The following is a 23,350-nucleotide window of genomic DNA, read 5'->3' as shown; positions in this document are numbered from 1 at the left end:
GTATTTACCTGACCAGTTAAGCATTTTCAGATTCAGATTTTGAGGTCAGACGAGGCGCTCTCTCAAAACAGAGGTTTTTCTCACGTGCGTCGGAAATCTTCAGCGGATCAGTGCCGGCCGGAGGCCAAAGCCACGAGCGGCATAGCGCTAGCGCGCCCCACCGCCGGAAACGGGAACCGCGCAAGAAAAGTCTCTGGGACCAAGGGGCCTGTAGCATTAAGCGGAAATGGTTTTTGCCACGGTTTATAGGCTACTTTATACACTCGCGGTTTCTACCGGGCAAAAACAACGAGGAGGCAGAGCAAACAATTTGCAGGACTTTAATTCTAGTTTTTACATTCACTTCGTACTACTGTATGCTTATCGATGATGATAAGAAAATATTACGTTAACTTGTCAACGCAGGCAAAAATCTAAGAATTACTTTTACAAGTTGTTAGGTATTTAACCACAGCCCCTATGAAATCCAGCACAGAGAATCGTAACCGACAGTACTGGCTTCCTCGCGTGGACTTGTTTTTGTTTTCCGGGCTGTTACCGCTGTTGTTGACACCATTTATCGTTAAACATCGTTTACATGATTACATTTAGTCTAAAAGTAATAGGCTTCGGCTTACAAACGTGCAAGCTAATTGAAGACATTTTCTCTAATTATTCGATCCTTAATAACTTTTAAATCTTAGTTTTAAATTGGTGCCGGCTGGAACCTATCAGTAAGCTAGTGCCATGCAGTGGTTGGTTCTTTTAGCATATCAAAAGTATCTACTCAATGTATCTTTGGGCTTTACTTTTACTCATTTAAATGTTATCGCTACTCGATGCTATGCCTGAATATATAAAAAGCTCTAATCTACATAAAAAAAACAACAACAACAACAAAGACTGGACGTTTTACATAAACTGTTTCAAGACAGTCGCCTATGCTTCCATAAAATCGTCGAGATCGAGCGCTTGCTATCACTGACAGCCATCTTATCTTAAACGGTATCGCCTCAGTCATTTGAAGAAGCGAAGCACACCAGGATTTTTGTCCATTAGTTAGTAAGTGCTCGGTCTGGGTGATCTAATGGAAATAGAGGCGACTGTAAACAGTTTAGTTTTTTCGCCACTCGACAACTTCCGCGGCTCAAAACTTTGCGTAAGGTGGAGGACCTCCCACTTGCATCTGCCAGATAAAAAAAAAACATTAAACCCATTTTTATGACTTCATCAAAAATAACTTCAGACCCATGTGAGTACCCATTTCTTTCATTTGAGGGGTCATTTACTAAGGTTTAAGAAAAGGATAGACAGACTTATTTGGAGGGAGAAAAGAGAATAATGAGAGAGGTATGGTTCTGGGAGAACGAAGAGGGTTAACCATGGAAGTAGAGACAATAAAAGACGCACCAAAGGAAAAGAAATTACAGGATAGGACCAAAGTTTATACGGGACAAAGAGGCATAGAAGAGTAACATACCATAACTGTTGCTCTTCCTTGATCAAATCCCGCAACGGAGCCAGAGGGATCTTCACGGAGGCTTTCAAAGTACGAGTACACCACAAGGATGAAGTAGATCTGAAAATCAATTATGAAGTATATAACTTTAGTATATACACACTCAGTGATCTTGGTAATTCAAGCAATCTGATTGGTTAGCTATCTCGGACTATGACGTTATATTCACCGCGCTAGGCGGTGAATATAAAGCCGAACAAAATCGCTGTCGTGAACTGGGTGTTTTGCCAAAGTTTCAAAGTAAAACCTTTTTGAAAATACTCGAATATCCAAGTGCTGATGACTTTGAAGGCAAGAAAAGACTTCATGGTGTTTAACCAGCGTGATTTATTGTGAAGTGGTTTACTTTAGCTGACTTTTTGTACGCTCGAAGCTATGTTTACCACTACAGAGGAAAACGAGGTCGCTTTGTCACTGTTTTATGATTTCGGGATTTTCTCGCAAGACCAATTTTGCCTATAAATAGAAGTTAATTTATGGAGAAGAGAGGAAGACAAATATTTTCGAAAATTGTACGTGCCAGCAAGTTAACAAGGCAAAGAACTTTGGAGATAATCAACGCTCACCTTGATCGCAGCCGCTGTTGACAGCATTTGCAAGAAGCGACGAAGAAAACTTTCTCATTCACGGTGAGTTGACAGAAACAAATAAAGCTCTAGATACTTTTCTTCTCAGAATTGGGTAGTAATTTAAATTTTCGGCGTTTTCTTTTAAACCGTTGATGCTAAAGCTTACAAAACTCGATACAAAAGGATGAAAACTATCATTTGCCATGTTTGAAGATACTGTAAAGATCTAACTTTTGCGCATCCACTGTTTACGTCTTCGTGTTCACGCATGAATTCACCCGTCAATCAAACTAATCGTTTTTTAATGGTTTCCTTTCTGATTCTGTTGAGATCACTTCGTGTGAATATACTAAAACAATTATTCACCTCAGGCTCAGTTAATATTGTTGAATAATCCCCTCGACTTCGTCTCGGGGATTATTCAACAATATTAACTTCGCCTTCGGCGAATAATTGTTAAATATTATAAAATAACTGAGATAGTACGCGTGATCTGATTGGTCAAAAACCTATGGTTTATTATACCGGTAAACCCGTAGAAAAAGGCATCCGGACCACGAGCCATAAACAAAACCGGCTATTGATCTGCAAACAACGATTTTAGAAAGGCTAAAAAACAGAACAAGTTACTTACCCAGCCCTTCTTAATATCAAAAGCGTTGGTTTCCACATTTTATTACTGCCATAGCTTTAGAAGTAATAAAGTACAAAGCTGGAAAGCAGTTTACATTTCACGACGATGCCAAATCGCAGAGCAAGACAACAACTGTGTGAATTTCTGGTGTAGAAAGTCTCCAGGAAAACTTAACCATGTGCCAACCAGCGACAAAACGGATAGTTTTAGCATTCTTGATTATTTTATGTCAAAATTAAATTCCTTAATGAAAGAAATTGTTCCAAAAAGAGATCTCTGATCAAGATATGGTACAAAATCGGCCGCTGTAGGTTGTAAACAAGCTGCCAACGATGATGAAAGATGTCAGAGTTTCGGGCTGGTTTTTTCCAACATTTGCACAAATTATTCGGTGATATCGATACCATAACCTACCTCAAACCACCTGACTTTACAAATCGACAAATATTAACGCCAATATGTGGCTACGGCAAAGAAACCTTTCTCCACCACTGACATATTTCCATCGGTCGCTGTATTGTACGTGCATATAAAGTTACATGCGACAAGTTCGCAAATGAAGCCAGGTCGTTACCGCAGCATTTCTTAATCATAATAAAGTCCAGAAAACAGATCGTAAACCACTGCGGCTTGTAAAATGTGAATGAAGTCCTCCATTACAATAGCTGCCAGTTCCGTCTGTAAGCACGAAATTCTTACGGATCGACTCAACAAAATACACCTGCGTACAGTTTGATGTTCAATTAATTTCTACTTCTGTAGTAAACAAACCATAACGTATTCTTTCATTGTACGTTCGCATGAATAAATGTTGACTTTTCCTGTAAAACAGCTTTCATAAGTTATCATGTAATGAGTGTAAAAACTCGTGTTTTGAAGTGCTGCTGTTTATTGTTTGACTGGACTAAGTTTTGAGAAAGTTCAGCGCTATTAAATCGTGAGTCATGATTGGCTTATGATAACTTTAGAGAGAAGACATGACTTGATCACGGTACTAAAACCATATTTTTTACATAAAAGACTCCATTCTAAGAAAAGTTATTTTATAAAAGCAATAGACCACACTTTCTATGAGTTTACCGGCGTGATAACCCACTTGGGATGTTGGGAGAACACTCGAAAAGCTTGTAAATCACTCGCCTTCGGCTCGTGATTTACAAGCTTTTCTCGTGTTCTCCCAACATCCCGCGTGGGTTATCATGCCGGTAAACCCATAGAAAGTGTGGTCTATTGCTTAAATGAAAGTAAGTGAGTGGGTGAGTGAATGAGTGAGAGTAAGTTGAGTTCTACTAAGCAATTACAAGTTCTTTTTTTTCAATTTTGAAGTTGTAGAACTTAAATATAACCTTATAGTTAGCGATATTTTCAGTCAAAATTCGTTAACGGTTTGAAATACGTACCGTTATCACGGGGGCAACCATGTCAACGGCAAAATGATACTGGAACTGTAATCATAAAAAGAAAGAAAGCAACAGCAAAAACAGTTAGTTTAGTACAAAAACGATGATCTCATCTTTAAATAACCAGTTGAGGGATAAGACCTTGGAAAGGTGTGAGTAAGTAGGAAGTGGGTGTAGGGACTCAGGCGGCGAGAGGCTAGATCCACAAACTGTTTTTCTATAGACGGACGCGTCGTATTATGGTGAAAAAGAAAAGGATGTACACTAACTAAGAGTTACAACATATTAGAAAAATAAATACAGAATACAAATTGTTGAACGACTTTCTTCACCCGAGAGACTCAAGTCAGTCAAGTGAAAACCTTCGTCCACAATTTTGAATTTTCTCCAAAAACCGCCGACCTAGCCCGGCTACTTCTGTCTGGCGCCCATGATCTTCCCCAGGGGGGAGGATTTGGCCCCTTTTTTAACAGGAAGTTCATAAATTGTGTACTAAAACATTGTGAAATATGGAAGAAAGGCCAATTTAAACAGAAAAAGCTGCTCCGATATGTCAGAATTAGAAAATAACTTGAGAAATTGTTCAGAATGCAAATAAGTTGCTCGAAACAAAAAAAGTTGCTCGAAATACAAGGAAGTTGCCAAAAAGTTGCCGAGCGACTTGTGGAAAGCCCTATATCGATCTGGGTGGGACTCGGGGCCTCCGAACTTCAATCTTCAATCGCTCGACCAAGCTGTCACATCAAGAAATAAGATTCGTACGTACCCCATGCCAGATGGAAATGAGGAAAATGGTAACGGCCAGACTGTAGAGAACTGAGAAGGCGTAAAAAATTATGTATGGCAGCGCCAAAAAACGATTCCTCTAAGAAAATTAAAAGAGAAAAGAAAAATTCAAATTAATGTTTATATTAAGCTTAATTTTTAAGAAATCCAAATTGCAATGGCCAACCTCTCAAAACAAAGGATCTGGATCAGTGATCCGGGAAGATTTGAGAAATGATTGCGAAGCGAGGTTAATTTGACCGAGCTGTCACTCAAAGGCGACGTTTTCAAACGAAAACGCACTTGAGTGTGGCTAATTCCCAGATGTACAGTCTGTCAGCCTTGCTTTTTATTGCAGTCTTTAAAGAAACAGGTACTTACAGTGCTAACAGACTTAAACCGCTTCGAACAGTGCTGAACCAAAAAAAATTAAAATGCTAACTGTTATTCAATACGTATTGCTTCAGTGCGAGTGACACATTGACGAGAATAAAGATGAATCTTTGAAAAATTCAGAACCTGTTAACAGAAATGTTTATATGTCAATCGAGCTTTATTTGGCTGAAGGCAGTGAAGGAAACAAAGATTTGTACGGTTATAGGGGATCGTCAAAGGCGAAGAGAAAGCAACAAAGGTCATTTAAAATTATGTCCATAAAGGCTCCTACTTTTCAGTGTCACAGATTAAAGAACCGTTCTTTTATTAATACGACTTACCGTGCAAAACGAAAACAGCAACATGAGATTGACCAGTAGCCCAAGGATGTTGATAGCAGCCGCAACGTAAAGCAAGTTGATGACTCCTGAATGATAAAAGTAGCAAAAAGGACACTCAGTGTGTGGCGTGCACCGCAGAACTGATACATAAGGGCCTTTTTATAGCCCCCTACGCAGGGAGCAAAATACGGCTCCCCTAAAATCTCCAGCGTGGGGAGGATAGGCTAGCCTTTTTACAAACGATGGACGTTTAACAACCTTTTTGAGATTAAACGGACTTTACTTTTTGTTAGTCCGGTTAACATGGTTAAGAGTACAGTGTCCGGCACTGCCTGATTTTTCAAGTTTTGAAGTGTGCATGTTACAGCATGCCTTCATTCCACATCCCATTTCCATATTTCCGGCGATTTGCTTCGATCTTCCGATAACTCGAATTATTCCTGCTGACTCGAACTTTTTTCTATTCTCGCTAGAAGGTTCGAGTTATTGGGAGTAGACTGTATTTATAACTATTTTTTAAAAGCATGACGAGATTTCAAATGAAACGATGGTTAGTCGAATCAGAGATAAAATAGTCAGTTGTGTTCCAAAAAAGTGATAAGGTCCCATGTAAGTCCATGTGATAGTTTATTAAACAGGAGTTCTGAAAAAAAGACAGGATACTTGACGATAACTCCTTTCACATCCGAAATGTTCGATGAGTCCGACCAAGACTGCAACCAAAGAGACAAACCTTTGTAATACTTGTAATCAGTTGGAAGCTTCACTCCCTCCTGATCGAGCTCCCTGTATTCATCCTTTAGATTAATGAGTGTTTTCGCCCCGTTGAAGCCTGCGTAGATACCATACCCAGAACCGAGCTGCAAAACAAAAAAGTCAACTTCTTCTTCAATACTGAACTATCGATACGAATTTTTTTCTTTAAGCTTACAGCCTGCGAGCAAGTTCTCCGTTTGGGGGATATCGTGAAAAGTAGACGCGCGAGAGACGCGCGAGAGGCACGCGAGAGGAGACGCGAAAGCGGGGGGAAGCTTCCCTTCTCGCTCGCGCGTTCTCTCGTGCCTCGCTTCGCTCGCCCAAATAAGAGAGCTTGCTCGCAGGCTACTTTACAGTTTGCAACAAAACAAGGTCACTGACATAACACGAAGTAGGCGCGACCGCAACTTGAATAAGTGATTATGCGAAAGATATGTCCCTTTGGTGTCTATCTGATATGGGCTACCTGTGGCATAACAACTCAAGCCGAGGTAAAAGGACAAAATGGCGGACGTTAACTCAAAGGCCAGGAACCTTTATTCGCCCTGCAAATACGTTGCGTGTCCCGTCCCCCAGCGATTGGGGCGATCATTTGACTTTTGAGGGATTAGAGCTTGTCATTTCAGATATAAAAAAAAAAAAATGGACACCATCAATTTCACCAATAAGAATGAAAATGTAAATAAGCAAGTCTCTCTTTTTTTGGAACGAGGAAAGACAAGTTATTTTTAACAGGAGTATTTCCGCAATGACTCCTCTCCCCTCCCCCCCAATCCTCCTCCCCTCAAAAATTTTACTTGACAGTATAACCTGACTAATTACCGGAAACTCCGAAAATCGCTGTCGTTTTACGCTTAAAAACTTTCAATCTTTTAAATTCTGTTTCTTAATAAAACTCGCAAGGCAAATTAAGCTTTAGTTTTGTTTGTTTGATTTTACATTTAAAGCTCTTCTGAGTTTCTAACCAGGTGATTATGTTTCTATTCAACCTCGGCGGAGGAGGGGGGTGGGGAAGGCGGAGGGGGAGGGGGTACTCCTGGAAATTCTTGGTGGGGATGTGTCTAACGGGTTTCCAAATCCTGACCCGATTTCAGACCAAAAAATTTAATTTTCCACTGCCATTTTTAGACTAGACCTCTAAAATCAATATCCGTTTTCAGACCTGACCCTTAGGCAGAAATTATGTCATCATTACTTAGACTAGAGCGCACACAAAACAATTATTCAAAAAACCCTACCCGATGGGGTGGCACATACCTCTATGGCTTAGCTTATATAAGGGAGTACCCTCCCCCCCGGGGTAGCAGCCCAATGTACCCCATCATGGTGATCTTGTTGTTTCGAATCGTTACGTGGACGCTACTGGGCAAATATTCAACGTAAAGGGAGTGTCACTCTAAAAAGTCTAAAATAAAGAGAATAAATCGTCTAAAATATAGGCCAGCTGGTGCACTATCATCAATATAACAACGAGATTTAACAACGAAATCGAAGGATCCTAGCTTAACGTTGTCGTTAAGTGTTCCCGCAGATTTGGCAACAGATGAGTAAATGACCCAAACTTGTTTTTATTGGCAACTGGAGATGAAATCAATGTGGAAAAAGGGATTTCACCTTAAAGTTCAAGACTGAATTGTTGAAGGAACTGGGGCATTCTTTAAAAACTTCCTTATCACGTAGTGTTTTAATTTGTATCGCTCAAACTAAAGCTAAATGATTCATGACCTCAAAATATAGCAAATTTGCATACAAACGTGGATGCACAATGTTTTCAGCAGCAAGACACAGCAAAGAGAAAGTAAATCGTTTTTTTTTTTCGCTAGTATTTGATCTCTAGAGTTTAGATTTGTTCCTAGGGATTTTAACCACCAATAAAAAGTTTAATTAGTAATATATTAAAATATCGGTGAATCTTGCGTGCTGAATTCCGCTCTGACGCCTGAATTCACTTCAGTTTTCCGCGCTCATGCATGTACAACTCCTTAAATTATCACATGCAGAATTATGCGGCTGACGAAGTAGTCCTGATTAAAGTTCGTTCGATGAGGCAACAGAAGCCATCAATGCAGTCTTTCAGGGGCACCCAGCGACTATATTCTGCAAAATAACTGTTCGAAGGAGCAAGTATTGCCTACAAATTTCTTAAGCTTGAGAAAAGTTAAAAATTTCTGGATAACCTTTCCATTCGTCTAAAATATTCGGAGTTTTTCTAACAGCTTAAATACCACTTTCTAAGTTTGTGTTTTCACATTTTAATAACAAGATATCGCAATTATTGTTAAAAAAAAGGTCTCCTAAAATTTTCGATATAATGACAAAACGTCCCGCATAATTTTCTATGAAAGCAAGGCTACTTCATGTCCTCGAGGGTAGCTAACACTATCGGATGAGACGAAAAAGCCTGTTAAACTTTCGTGACGAACAAAGTTCCCGCTAAGACATCCGAACAGATAAATAGTTTTTAGCCCAACTCCAAATTAACCAAACAGGCATCTAAAGCACAGAGAAAACCCGTCTGAGACACTTGTGGCGTGATCTTTACCGCTTCCGCCATACCTGCGAAATTTTTTCGAGTTCAACTTATTTCGCGGCTCATTTTCTCATATGTGCGAATGAAACAGGCAGAACGGCGGGGGCGGCCATGTCGCAGGTAGATGTCGGCGGCATTTGAGAACCAAACATGTGTAAACACAACCTGCGTTTTTGGAACAGTTTGCGGTTGCCCGGAGTGAGTTCGATCATTTGTTAACAAAGTACTCACCACTCCAAGAATACCGATAAGCAAAATGCCTGTCTTCAAGTCACAGCCGCAGCAGTGTTGTGGAACTGGATATTTTTTGTCTTTGTTATTGAAATCTTAAAATGACAAGAACACTGATTTTGTACGTATTTTGCTTTGTTTTCATGGTGAAACGGAGGGGAGAGAGGGTTCCAAACCCCTGCTTTGGATGAAGCTTCTTCAACTTCCGCTTGGGTTTTATGAATAAGCTGTAAAACATGTATCGATTGACAACACTGAGTTACTTATATACCACTCATTCGGAGCGAGTAATCGATCGCATCGTTTGGTAACTAATGAACAAAATGATTCCCATTAAACAATGCTACTACGCTGATCAATTTTCAATTTCTTAAAGCAAAAACACCGAGCCAAGCTAATCGGCTGTTCGTATGAGCTTTGCTTCGCCAATTGTGCGACCACAAGGCGTCGGAATCAACGGGAATAATTACAGGGGCACCCAACGAGGATATAGTTCAAAACCACTTAACATAGCATTGTTGAACGTATTTTAGTATTCAAACGGTTCATATAGGCATATTTTTATCCCCTAAAAACTTTTCATCTGTTCGGATTTCCTAGCTGAAAATCTAGTGATCCGAAAATTATAGGGATCAAAACTTACCTTCTCGAAAATTTCAGCCAGGAAAAGGCTCCCGAAAATTCTAGGTGGCCTTTTTTAGGGTCAAAATCCGTTAAAAATGAGTAATTATACCATTTTGTAGATGTTCGAAAATCCTAGGAGAGGCAGGCAAGCAAGAAATTTTACAACAAATGCTCCGAAAATTCTAGATCTCAAATCGTCTTCCGAACAGATATTTTCCCGAAAATTGCCGTTGGGTGCCCCTGTAATTATGCTACTCACCTTGATTACTCTGATTTGCAGCCAACAGAAATGGAAAAATAACCAAATAGATCTTAGCATGAGCCATGTTCCTTAAACAACGATGCCAGTTGTTAGGATACTGGAAGTGGTATTCTCTCGGGCAGCACGTCCATATCATGGACAGGAAGACCTAACTTGGGTTTTTTTAAAATATGGCCTGTTTTTTCACTGCCCACGCAATGAAAAAATAAGTTTGAAACCGCTGAACGAAAGAAGCTCAACATTTAGAAGAACTTGTTATTTTTCAGAGTTTGAAGGCGTCATCGTGAAAACATTTTATTTCATGTTCAGGCGTTCCTAGCCCTTAATAGAAGTGGGAACAGGAGATTTTAACGGAGAGATATGGTTCGCCTTTACCGAATATCAGAACCCGCCGAGGACAGCGTAAGCACCGTCACGCTATGGAATAATTTTATGAGAAACTTGCTGTTTTGCCAAGATTGCTACGGGAAGTGACACTTCGTTGAGAAAAAAATTGAAAGACGCATGATGCCATGCGATCTTGTCTGCTGAAGTATAGACATTTATTCTACATGACGTTTCAGCCACTATTACCCCCATTCAATACATGCATAGTCTTTGAAACTTAAGTTATCTTCAAGATCGTTATTATAACAATTACAACTACTAAATTAAAAACGATCGACATTTGGGCCATTTCTGAGAAACGAAATAGGCTTCGGCTTGCATGATTCGACGTGATAATCATTGAACAGTATTATCGTTTCCGTCGTGGCTTTACTAAGGAAATAGCTAAAATAAAGTTAATACATCGAGATCTGAAGGAAGCTGACGTCATTTCCGTTCGCATGAAAGGCTCTACTCAAAAACAACAATGACTGTGAGTTTTTTCTTAGACTATTTACAATCTCCTTATTCCCATAAGATCGTATAAGATTGTCGAGATCCAGCGCGAAATAGACGCACGGTGCATTAGAGTTAACCTGGATGGCCATCCGTTTAAGTAACCGTGCGTGATCTCGGAGATAAAGGGAAAAAAAGCGATTGTAAACAATTCAGTTTTTCCGACCCGCCCCTCGACGATTTCCGTGCTTCAAATCAAACGCGTTCAACGAAGCTGTGCGTAAGTAGGAGGTCCAGCCACTTGTACCTGCGCGAGACAAAGAACAACGCCATTTTTAATATTTCAGCTAAATTGGTCAGTTGAGAAAGACAAACAAAATTATACACTGAATAAATGGTCACTCGCCAGGGTATATCAAAAGGATAGAGCTGAGAGCAAATTGTGTAAAGGGATATTTTGTAAAAGAATCAAAAATAAATAAATAAATAAATAAATAAATAAAAGCAGAAAATGGAAGTTTAAGGGTTGTGGATGAGGGATTGTTACAATAAAATCAGACAAATTAAGATGGAAACGACAGATGGGAAAACAGCGGCTGGAGAGAAATGAGAGCGATCAAGAAAGGATAACGTGAAGCTAGAGAGGAAAATGCCCATTCTAGCCCTTGGTTAGTTATTTTTAGATGAACTAAACGCTTGAAACTAATCGAAAGTGTGTTTCCAGAGAGGTCCGTAGACTTTTATTTAGTATTGTCAAGAGAGTCATCAATATTCTGCATTAATTGCTTTGATGTATAGTCGCGCGTGGATTTGATGACATTTCAAACAACTGATCAAAATGTGCGGACGTCTCAGACATTAGACTTTCTTTAATCTAAAAATAATCTTGGTGAAATTCACATACCCCGACCGACGCCCTAAGATTATCTCTCTGGTCCATTAATCTCTCTTTATTAGGGACCGGTCATTATTTATCGCCTGGTGGGGGGTGGGGGGATTTTCGGGCGGATAACTTGATTTTTAGGAGAACAAAAGGGGGGGTAAGTCGTAACTGAGAACCCAAAAGGGAGAATCACTGAAAACATTGGAAGGATTCAGAGGGGGAACCACTCAAATTTGCTTGGAAAATGAAGACACGGAGGAGGGGGGTGGGAAAAATTATCAAATGTTATTAAAGGGGATCACTGTTTGTGAAGTAACATTCAAAGGGAGGATCGGCTAAATTTCACCTTGTTTAGCCCCAAATTCTCCATTGCCCCCCCGCCCCCCGCGCCCCAGGCGATAAATAATGACCGGTCCCTTAATAAATAAAAGATAGTAGAACATCATACCATAGCAGTTCCGGTTTCCTGATCAAATCCCGCAATGGAGCCAGAGGGATCTTCACGGAGGCTCTCATAGTACGAGTACACCACAAGGATGAAGTAGATCTTAAAAAGGCATAAAAAACATTCGAGCTAGTTACACAAAACAAGGGCAGATAGATCCAGCCCAACCTCGTCCCCAGGGCCCTTTTTCCGCCCCACCTCCAAAGCCAGGGAAAAGCGCCCTGGGGACGAGGTTGGGCTTAGCCTTTGGCTTCTGGAAAGAGATCTGATAACAGGTGATGTAAATAAGCACAATTAATGGTGCGATTGTTGAAGTCAAAAAAGGTTCCTGCCAAAGCTGCCCTATCCCGGACCCCTTCTAGTAATTCTACGAAAAATGTAACTCCATTATAGTCAATCCGGCGGCACATCCCCATAACTGCCTATAACTAGGCAGGAAACCACCCCCCGGACGAATCATAGACAGACGCCTATTTTTCACCATCCCACCTTTATTTAATTGGTATTAATAAGCCCCTTTTCCTATGGCAGGCAGCCCCTCCTGCCAGATAAGAGTGAAACGAAAAAATACGTGCACAAATTGGCCAACAGCCAAAGGAACGGTAATTATGTCCTAGTTGACGACCTTAGAAGTAAAAACTCATTTAGGACATAGTCATTCAGTACATACCGTTAGCGCTAGAGTAGAAATCTCAATGGCAAAAGTATACTGAAACTGCAATCGAAAAAACTAAAGTTAGTGACTCCAACGATGAGCTAAAAATAAGACCAACTGACGTTAGCCATCTCTTTTTTAGGGGCGGATCAAGCCGTCCGTGCATAGCTAAGAAATGGGGGCGGACAGTGGGCACACACCAAGACCTTCATTTAACATGATGGAGGGAGGGGTGGGGGGGGGGGGGGAGGGGAAAGTCTCGTGAAACATTTTTCGCGGCCCAACGAGTCTAATATTTTTATGAATGCAGAAAAAAAAGGATACTGACCCTCCGTGCTCTTCCATCCTCTAAAGCAAATAAGACCCGTTCTTCATAATTTGGAAAACTATGAATAGCACAAAGTTATATACGCACCTTGTGCCAAATTGTAATCAGGAAAATACTAACGGCCAGCTCGTAGAAAACGGAGAAGGTGTAAAGGATTATGTATGGCAGCGTCAAAAAACGATTTTTCTATATAGAAAAAAATAATGAAAAAAAAATTGAAAAGATTTGAATTGTTTTGAACCGGGTCAATACTTACTAACTAAAATAAGACAAACAAAGGTATGGGATCTTGGTAGATCTACGCAACAACCCTTATGCATCAAATTAGATGAATCAGAAAATCACCAAGAAGCCCTGAGATTAACTTTTCCCTTCCGCCTCATTCTAACGATTTCATTAAAAAGGAAAAAAAAAAGGAGAAAAGAAATTAAAGCATCTTTTATGCATAATAGGAAAAAAACGGTTTTTCAATTAATTAAACTGAAATACTGCAGTTTTAGTATAGGTAATAGCATGATTTGTAGTGATATTTGGCATAAATACCACGAGTGATATTTCGAAATTGTTATACGTAATTTCACGAGCCGTTAGACAAGTGAAATTTGAGACAATTTTGAAATATCACGAGTAGTATTTATGCCAATTATCACGTACAGAGCATGATATTATTGGTTTATGACCCGCAAAAGGTTTGTAATTTTCACATGTAGGTATTAGGTATTTCAAATTAGGCTGAAATACCACTGCTCTAAGCCAAGCAAATTGCAGAAATTTTTAGTGTAGTAGTATGAATATAATTTTTAATTTGAGCAATGATACAGAGATATAAAACTCACCATGCTAAAGGAAAACAACAACATGATATTGGCCAGTAGTCCCAAGATACTAACAACAGCCTTTACGTAGAACAAGCTGATGACATCTGAACGATAATGGTAAAGAAGATAAAAAGAAATTAAATTACAGCTTGTGCAGCCTTAGCTTGTGTAGCTGGCGGGATTGCTCTCTGGGTTTTATGACTTGCTACCAATATTCGCACGGCTCCGCCGCCAAAAAACAACAGCAAGTCCCCTTTAATCTCGCCCCGGGGGGGGGGGGGGGTACTCCCTTATAAGGGCTTAAAGGGGACGTGCGACCTGCCAGGGTATGTTTTTCGGGATTTTTGTCTTAAACAGGGTATCGAATTTATCATTTTTTGTCTTAACCAGGGTATCGATTTATCGATTTTTGTCTTAAACAGGATAAATGTCTTAAACAGGGTATCAAAAATCGGAATTCTAAACAGGGTAGGAAAATCAGCGATATTTGTCTTAAACAGGGTCAGGGTATTAGGGGCCGCGCCGCACCTCCACACCCAGGGATATATCGAGTACCCCCCCCGGGAATCTCGCCAGCTACGCAGGCTACACATGTAGCCTGACTGTGTAACATGTGGGCTGTCCTCTAATACCAGTGACTCATGGCAAGTCCCTCCCTTGAATACCTCTCAAACGTCTTTTGATAACTGGAGTTCAAAAAGTTAAAATCGTTCTAGCTAAAGACAGCAATTTTTAATTTGTTTAGTCACAAAAGGGCCTTAAAATTCCGGGTTATATTTAAAAAGTACCATAAATTGTTTAGGATTTGAAGTTTTAGAATTGTATTGTAGGTACTCCATCGCATTCCCTACAGGATCCGTCAACCTCCACCCCTTCTGTAAGATCAGGGTAATTGAAAAAGGTCGCATACTGCTACAACAACTACCCCAACAACAACCACAAAATGAACAGATGAGTATTTTAAAACTGCATCTTCTTAATTTATGCGGTGAAGTGAAACTGAAAAAAAAAAAAATGGAAAAAATGACACTTTAAAAGAAATAAATTTATTTTCTATTTTTCATCTAAGGCTGGAACGAAAGAGGAAAATTAAAAGCGTGACAAACCTTTGTAATATTTGTAATCAAATGGCATCTCTCCTTCGTTGTCAAGTTCCTTGGCCTTCTCCTTGATATTAATAAGTGTTCTGGCGCCATTTAATCCTTGGTAGGCCCCATAACCACAGCCGATCTGTAATAGAATAATTTTAACGTTTTCCTGAGTTCTAAGGAATTGAGGTCCGTGCCGCCGTAGTTATGGACGGCCAATTTTGTTTGTGCTTTTGGTAGACTGGGAGTCTCACACGTGAGTTTTTCGATGACGTAATTCTCGTGGCAAAAACAATATTTTACTCACTCGCTGCGCTCGCTCGTAAAATATTGTTTTACCACTCAAAAATAAAATTCATATCTTCGCGCCACCGTGTAATATCCTCTATTTAATATATATATATATATATATATGTTGCATAAAAAAACGGTCCTTGTAAAAAAGCGTCATTTTTATGTAAAAAAGCTGCTTTTTTACAAATTGAGCGGTTGTAAAAATACTGCTTTTTTACGTAAAAAAGCTGCTTTTTTACAAGTAACCTGGTTGTAAAAGTACTGCTTTTTTACAAAAATATATTTTTGTAAAAAAGCAGCTTTTTTATGTAAAAAAGCTGTTTTTTTACAAATTAGCCGCTTGTAAAAATACTGCTTTTTGATGTAAAAAGCTGCTTTTTTACAAAATATATTTTTGTAAAAAACCTGCTTTTTTTTACAAATTAGCCGCTTGTAGGGACCGGTCATTATTTATCACCTGGGGGGGGGGGGGGGGGGTCGGAGGATTTTGGGGGGGATCACTTGATTTTTAGGAGAACAGAGGGGGGGATCAGTCGTAACTGAGAGCCCAAAAGGGGGGATCACTGAAAAGTTTGGAAGGATTCAGAGGGGGGACCGACAACAGGTCGTGCTCCAGACGATTATCAACCGAGGAAATGTCTGAAGGACTTGTACGAACAAAACGCCATCTCTGCGGGCAATCCAAATACCATCGCTGCTTTTTGTGCAACCTATAGTGTCGAGGAAAAGCATGCCATTGAATACCTAGGCCATCTAAATGATATCAACATCAGGAAGGATATTAGAACAAGAGAGGCTAAGGAGAAAAAAAGGTTAGAAGAGGAACTAACGTACAAGGACTACCAGTGGGGCATACTTATTGAGAATGGCAAAGTTGAAAAGCTGAAGGTGAGACAGCTCGACCTGTACCTTAAGGAACATGGCCTGATACATGGCTCAGATACGGAGTTAGATGATGACGAGGATAGCGAAGATGATCTTGTCATTGCTGATCTCGATGAACAGTCAACTGTTCGTATGCCAGTTTTAACTTTTGTACCAGATGACCAAATAGCTGAAGTTACTGTACAAGCAAACACTGGATGAAAAAAAAAAAAAAAAGGAAAACAAAAAGAAAACAAACAAAAAAACGAACAAAAAAAAAATTATAAAAATGTGAGCAAAGCTACAAAGGCTGATCTATTACATTATAGATGAAAATAAAAAAAGGAGACAGGAATAGTGGCCGATCCTAGCCCTTCCAGATGGCCGAATTGTCGCTAAATATGTCTGCTGATAGGGACTTGGCGGACTGCTATTTGGCACTCTAAAAAAAGTAACTTTGCAGTTTCAAGCACTGATTGCAGTTTCAAGCACTTTGCAGTTTTAAGCAAGATTGCTTGTATGTCAACTGAATTCAGATGTCTGGATCCAGACTAGAAAAAGACACGAATCAAGAGACACTTTTAAAAAACGACTGCGCGATAACGGCTTTATTATGCTGTAAGTACATCATAGTTAGAAATACTACCTGTATATGAACGTTTAAAACACTAAATATACACGTCGAAAGGTGAATATGGGTACAAAGAAATGGGGGAGGAGGGGGATCACGAAAGTTATATATAGTTATGAGGGAGGATCACTTCAATAAAATAACATTTAAAGGGGGGATCGGCTAAATTTCATCGTGTTTAGCCCAAAATCCTCCGACCCCCCCAGGCGATAAATAATGACCGGTCCCTAAAAATACTGCTTTTTTATGTAAAAAAACTGCTTTTTTACAAGTAACCTGGTTGTAAAAGTACTGCTTTTTTATGTAAAAAATCTGTTTTTTTTTACAAAAGATATTTTTGTAAGAAAGCTGCCTTTTTATGTAAAAATCCTGCTATTTTACACATAAAGACCATTTTACAAACCCATGTATCGAAGACAGGCTGTTTTCTATAGCATGGTTCGAAATTTATTGAACTGTAGTTTTCGTGCGCTTCTTAAACCGTACATTTTAAGATATCCGGCTAGTCACGTTCACGTTCCCGTGTCCCCTTTATTGTGGGGCTTTTAAATTCCCTTGTTAACTCGCTGACAGCGTTAAAAATTTACGTTCTTTTTATTCTTTTTATTCTTTCTTCTTGTTTCCTTTGTCATTCAATTTTCCAGGACCTTCTAATTGTTGGATGCGAAGAAGGAACAGACAGTAATTTCATTTGTTATGCTTATCGGCTGAAGTCACGCACGGCAGTAACTGCATGTTAGGCAATAATAGAATAGCTTGGTTATTCACTGTCTTATTTATAAGCAATGTCTGTCACAATCTCTTGCAGCAACCAAAGCCTTCTATTCTCTCCCTCATTGCTGCTTTTGCTCAAGCCAAAAACTGTACAGAATATTATTCTGTATTATTTATCTATTCTCCCAAGGTTATCAGCTGCAATAATCGGTTTAACTGTCAACAAAATACTTGGCCATAATGCTTTGATGCTCTTAGCAGTGGACAAATAAGCATAAAATCTTCAGCAAGAATCAACGACAGCAATTGTTAGGCAATTTCCTGTATTATGTATGTGGCGCTAAACCTCTATCACGGGATTCATGCTATGTTGAAATCCATGTTGATGCATGCAAAAGTGTCATGTCTGCGTTACAACTTTAAGCTTTCAACATGATGTAGGAACATGTTCAGTCGGCTAATCAAGCAAAAGGAAACGCTAGCCTATAGCTACAAGCGTACATACACTCGCTTGTTAGTCTAATTTTTGCAATACACAGAGCAACTTGTAAGGCCATAAAAACAGCAGCCGATTTGTTTATAAGAATTATGCATCTGTCAATTCCACCTGCGCCCAGGTCCCCCCCGGGCTACTGCGGGGCATTTGCACGCCTTGTCAGTCCCGGGGGTGGGGCATTTGCAAATTTTGCACTGCCCGGGGGCCGGGCATTCGCCAAGCCCGGGGCCATTCCCGAGGTTTTGACACGCACGCCGTTTCCTATCAGAATATAACTACACAGAAGATTTTACTGGAAAAAAAGCAGATTGGCTCATCTATCAAGGACAGGAATAAATTGAAGAGGGTTGTAAAGGCATGTTCTCGATTTTATGCACGCGTTTCTTCATTGCTTATCAAGCCAGAATTACATAGCGAAAATGAAGCTATCCATGTGAATCAACATTTTTTGGTCATTGTATCAAATTTCTGTTCATATTATTTGAAGAACATCCTTTCACATTTATAAAACTATTCATAACATATAACTTTACAGCGCTCTATTAATTTTGATGTCAATAATTTTATATCAGTACTAAAACCATACATTGGTGCATGTCGTCGCGGCGTGAAGTCTTAGTTAGAATCCTAACGCTATTACAAAGGAAGACGTTGATTGAAACAAAAAGTCGCACATTAAAATGCTTAAAATGGCACTATTCGACTGTGCGATCAATGAAAAATGTTGCAGCGTTGACGTAGGACGGGGCATTTGCCCTCTTTTTCCGTCCCCACCCCAGGGGATTTGACAGCTCAAGAGTCCCCACCCCCGGGAATTTGCCATCCAAGGCAAAAAAAAATGCTAATGCCCGGGGGTCAGCCCGGGGGGGTGCTGGGCGCAGGTGGAATTGACTGGTGCATTAGGGACTATATAAATGCGGTCTGTAACGTACGCCAATGCGTGTTTCATTTTAGAGATCGAGCAAAAAGCCAGAAAACACTTGTAAAGGCTGAACAACTTTAATATGAATACAGGCTGAATTCGCCAGCAACATTTAGTGTATGACCGTTTTTTTACAAAATATATTTTTGTAAAAAAGCTGTCCTTTTACAAATGTATATCAGTGTAAAAAAACAGCTTTCTTACAGTACCGTTTTTTTACACAACATATACATATATATATATATATATATATATATATATATATATATATATATATATATATATATATATATACACCCGTTTTCAAAAAGGTTTTCATACAGAGAGATATATAGATAGATATATACTTTTGTTCTTTTGCACGTGCGCCCGTGTGCATTTACACTTGTTATTGTCCAACTTGTGAAAAAACTTGGTTAAACGATAAATTTTCTTTTCGTCAGGTTCTTTGTTCCAATTTGTCAATTAAAAATATAATGCACGAGCACTGTCTGCAATTCTCTTGATTTGCATTTTCTTGAAAATTGAAGAATGAGGAATTCGGTCACTTGTAGATCATATAATTGTTGTCGTTACAGGATAAGGGGAAAAACATCAAAGATTTTCATTTTTAAAACAACGCAGATGAAATGAAAAAAATGTGTTTTCGAAACCGCTGAGAAGGAAGATGTGACGGTGGATGTCCATATTGGATATGTGGGAAGGAGCAACAATATTATAGCAGTTGATTAAAACGGACTAAGACGATGACGAGGTTCATAGAAGCAGACTTTATCATAACCATGATGAGCTAGTCATGTATCTTAATGTCTCACCTTTTTTCATGTAAAATCACGGCCTGTAAGGCAACGTGTCGCATTGAAGACAGAATAAACTCTCGGCCACAAATGCTTTCAAGTTAGTCTACAGTTTCTCTTAAGCACACCCCTGGACAGCGCATTTTTTAATACACTCTATCAATAAAAATGCTTTGTCACTTGCTACAGATGCCATGGCATTTGGGCTACCAATTCGGTGACGCCGTATAACTCGCGGATCGGCTTCTTCGCGGGATGTTTTCCTCATTCCCAAAATCAGCCATATAATTCGCCATTGCAAATTTGTATCGCAGGGCGTATGTATTTTTCTAAAAAAAAAACTCAAAACGACATGTCAAATTGGAACAAAAAACCCGACGACGAAAAAATTTATCGTTGAACCGAGTTTTTCACAAGTTGGACAATAACAAGTGAAAAATACACACGGGCGCACGTGCAAGAGAACAAAAGTATATATCTATCTATATATCTCTCTGTATGAAAACCTTTTTGAAAACGGGTGTATATATATATATATATATATGTACATACACATAGTCACAAAAATACAAAATAAAAAAATAAAAAAACAGACTAAGTAAGAATTGATAATTTTCGTTCTTAAAATCATGGAGTGGTTGCCTGAAAACTTTCATGCTCTGAGGTCAGCTATGCCTGCCCATATGTAGCAATATTTAATCCCTGTTGATTCATATTTGATTTGGACATGATTTCTTTTAAATTTAAACCTCGCATCTAAAATTTATTTAAATTTAAAAGAGTTTCATTTAATCCTTTGAAAATTTCATTTAAACTTCTTACGAAAATCCATTTAATCTTTGATTAAATTGTGGTTTAAACTTTGACATTTTCATTTAGTTCATTCTATCCATTTAAATTTAAACTTTGGAATTCCCATTTAAAATTTACTGAAAAATGTCTTTTAAACTGCTGAATTCTAACTTAATCCTTTAAACTGAAACGTTAACAAATTTCTTTTAAACTTACCAATGTAAATTACATTTAAACTGCGAAAGTAAAATTCATTTAATCTTCCTGGGGCGAGCTCGGCCGGGATCACGTGCTCAGGTCAAATGGCAAGGTCACATGTCGTATCCTCGGCTGCCATTTTTATCTGCAGTAGAAAGTGTGGACAAAGGAACGAAAGGAAGAGTGAGCGAATTACGAAGTGAAGCGTCAAGGCTTCTGTCTTCCAGCACCTCTTCTAATGCTGCTTCAAATTCCACTTGTCCAGCTGCGATACCGCAGGCGACAATCAACGAAACTCTCAGGCGTGCTCAGGGGATGCCGGGCGAAACAGACTGTTCAAAGCCCCCTATTTTTCGGTGAGATAGCGGTTGTGATATAGCGTGTCTTACAGTTAATGGCGGCCATCTTGATTTTCAAATGACCGAGGGGGCGGACATCGAATATCATGTATACATGTAGCTCTAGGGGGAGGGGGGCGAGGAAAATAGAGGGCCTGTAATAACATCACTGCAGCTCGCGTTCACGGAGTGTGTTGTACCAGCAACGCAGGCGTTTGATTGGTTATTAGACAATAGATGTTAATTTGTGTCAAGTGACAATGGGTTTACTTTAAGTTGCCGACACTGACAAGGCTTTGACAAGTCGTCGTTTCTATAAAACGTACACTTTCATAATAGCATAAGGCACATCTTGCCCAAACACACGAAGGAATTTAGCCATTTTGCGGATGAATCACATAAGCCAACATGCTTTTGAAGCAGCTTGGCCAGGGGAATGTTGTAACACCGTTTCTCCTAAACGAATTGAAATTATGTGTCTGGCATGTTTTTCACTGCCAGCAGGGTTTCTTAATAAATGAATGGTAAAAGGCGTAAAATTCCTGTCATGCCTCCTGAAGGCGAGCTGCAGTGATGTTATTACAGCTTTCTATTTTTCTCGCTTCCTCCCAAACCTTCCTCCGCCCCCTAAGTAGTTTTGACACTCATCCAAGATGACAACCCGTACCGCATAGCGCTCGATCTCGACGATCTTACGGGAAAATAGGGGACTGTGAACAATCTATGAGTTCATCCACGGGTCTCTGTAGAAGATTAGGGAATTTAAGATAGTTCTCTACCGTAGACTGGGACGGTTGGATGCTTTATGGGCGGCCTGGCCCATGATGGTAAGAAGGCGCGAAAATTTGCAATTTACGATCAGACAACAAAACAGAGGATGGTGAAGTCATATGCGAAACTCGCGTGTAATTTCTTTCGCAGAAGGCTCAATTACTGAAGAAGAGTTTCTTATTTAAAACGAAGAATACCAATCAGAAGAATAAGGGTACAAATTAAAGCTAGCTAGTTTTTAAAACTAGTCGATGTTTTTTGTGGTATCGCAGCTGGACAAGTGGAATTTGAAGCAGCATTAGAAGAGGTGCTGGAAGACAGAAGCCTTGATGCTTCACTTCGTAATTCGCTCACTCCTCCTTTTGTTCCTTCGTCCACACTTTCTACTGCAGATAAAAATGGCAGCCGAGGATACGACATGTGACCTTGCCATTTGACCTGAGCACGTGATCCCGGCCGAGCTCGCCCCAGGAAGATTAAATGAATTTTACTTTCGCAGTTTAAATGTAATTTACATTGGTAAGTTAAAAGAAAATAATTTGTTAACGTTTCAATTTAAAGGATTAAGTTAGAATTCAGCAGTTTAAAAGACATTTTTCAGTAAATTTTAAATGGGAATTCCAAAGTTTAAATTTAAATGGATAGAATGAATTAAATGAAAATGTCAAAGTTTAAACCACAATTTAATCGAAGATTAAATGGATTTTCGTAAGAAGTTTAAATGAAATTTCCAAAGGATTAAATGAAACTCTTTTAAATTTAAATAAATTTTAGATGCGAGGTTTAAATTTAAAAGAAATCATGTCCAAATCAAATATGAATCAACAGGGATTAAATATTGCTACATATGGGCAGGCATAGTCAGCTCATTGCGGATTGGAAAATTCAGGGCGATTGGTAATTGATGCAAACTTCAATGTCGTAAGCTGGAAAGAACGAGACAGTACAATAGACCTTGTCACGGTTTTCGGGCGCCATCTTGACGAGTAGGCGAACGCGTGAGAAATTACAGTGTTTATATCAAAATTAATCTAATGTGGAATAATTTCCGTAAAACGGCTGTTCTGAACAAAATATCAATTGTAAACTAAAGCTACAAAGCAAAGGATTGTCCTAAAAAAATTTGGGGCCTACCTGTGCTTAAATTTCTCCAGAGGCTTTCTTTAGATTTTCCATATATTTGTCTGTAATTTTCCCGGGACTTTCTTACAGACAAATGTATAGAAAATTTTAAAAAGTGGTTCCAGGTCTCCTAGTGAATGCAACGCCCTCAAATTTTTTCAGGAGAATCCTTAGGAGTGAAGCGTTAGTTTACAAATCATATTTTTTTCAGAACATCCGTTCTAAGGAAATTATTCGACATTAGATTCTCATACAATCACTGTAATTTCTCACGCGTTTGCCTACTCGTCAAGATGGAGTCGAAAACCTTGACAAGGTCTATTGTTTGGGGTACTTGCGACACTTTCACCCATTAACTGATAAAAGAATAATTCGTGCCTTACCCAG

The 23,350-nt window shown here is 39.2% G+C and overlaps 2 protein-coding genes across 2 annotated transcripts in view; both read right to left on the bottom strand.

The window, feature by feature from the left end:
- The window catches only part of LOC140953897 (uncharacterized), a 131,255-nt gene that overhangs the window by 76,275 nt on the left and 31,630 nt on the right, over positions 1–23,350 (bottom strand). The gene's annotated exons all lie outside the window — the stretch shown is intronic.
- Positions 305–9,151, bottom strand: LOC140922094 (uncharacterized). The gene is made up of 7 exons (XM_073372119.1): positions 9,100–9,151; positions 6,316–6,442; positions 5,583–5,668; positions 4,868–4,966; positions 4,102–4,146; positions 1,460–1,558; positions 305–1,165 (listed from the first exon to the last, which is right to left on the bottom strand). The coding sequence occupies exons 3-7, from the start codon at positions 5,604–5,606 to the stop codon at positions 1,127–1,129; spliced, it is 306 nt and encodes a 101-aa protein (XP_073228220.1). The 5' UTR covers positions 5,607–5,668; positions 6,316–6,442; positions 9,100–9,151; the 3' UTR covers positions 305–1,126.

The sequence above is a fragment of the Porites lutea genome, chromosome 12 (genome assembly GCF_958299795.1).
Source record: "Porites lutea chromosome 12, jaPorLute2.1, whole genome shotgun sequence".
Classification (NCBI taxonomy): Eukaryota; Metazoa; Cnidaria; class Anthozoa; order Scleractinia; family Poritidae; genus Porites; species Porites lutea.
Note: the sequence above shows the minus strand (reverse complement) of the source record. Positions and strands in the feature narration are given on the sequence as shown.

Excerpts from the sequence above, each read along its gene's own strand:
- LOC140922094 (XM_073372119.1), bottom strand. The coding sequence starts at position 5,606 with ATGTTGCTGTTTTCGTTTTGCACG. Across the intron at positions 4,967-5,582 it reads TGCTGTTTTCGTTTTGCACG|AGGAATCGTTTTTTGGCGCT; the intron begins GTAAGTCGTATT and ends TAATTTTCTTAG. Across the intron at positions 1,166-1,459 it reads AAGGAAGAGCAACAGTTATG|ATGCAAGTGGGAGGTCCTCC; the intron begins GTATGTTACTCT and ends TTTATCTGGCAG.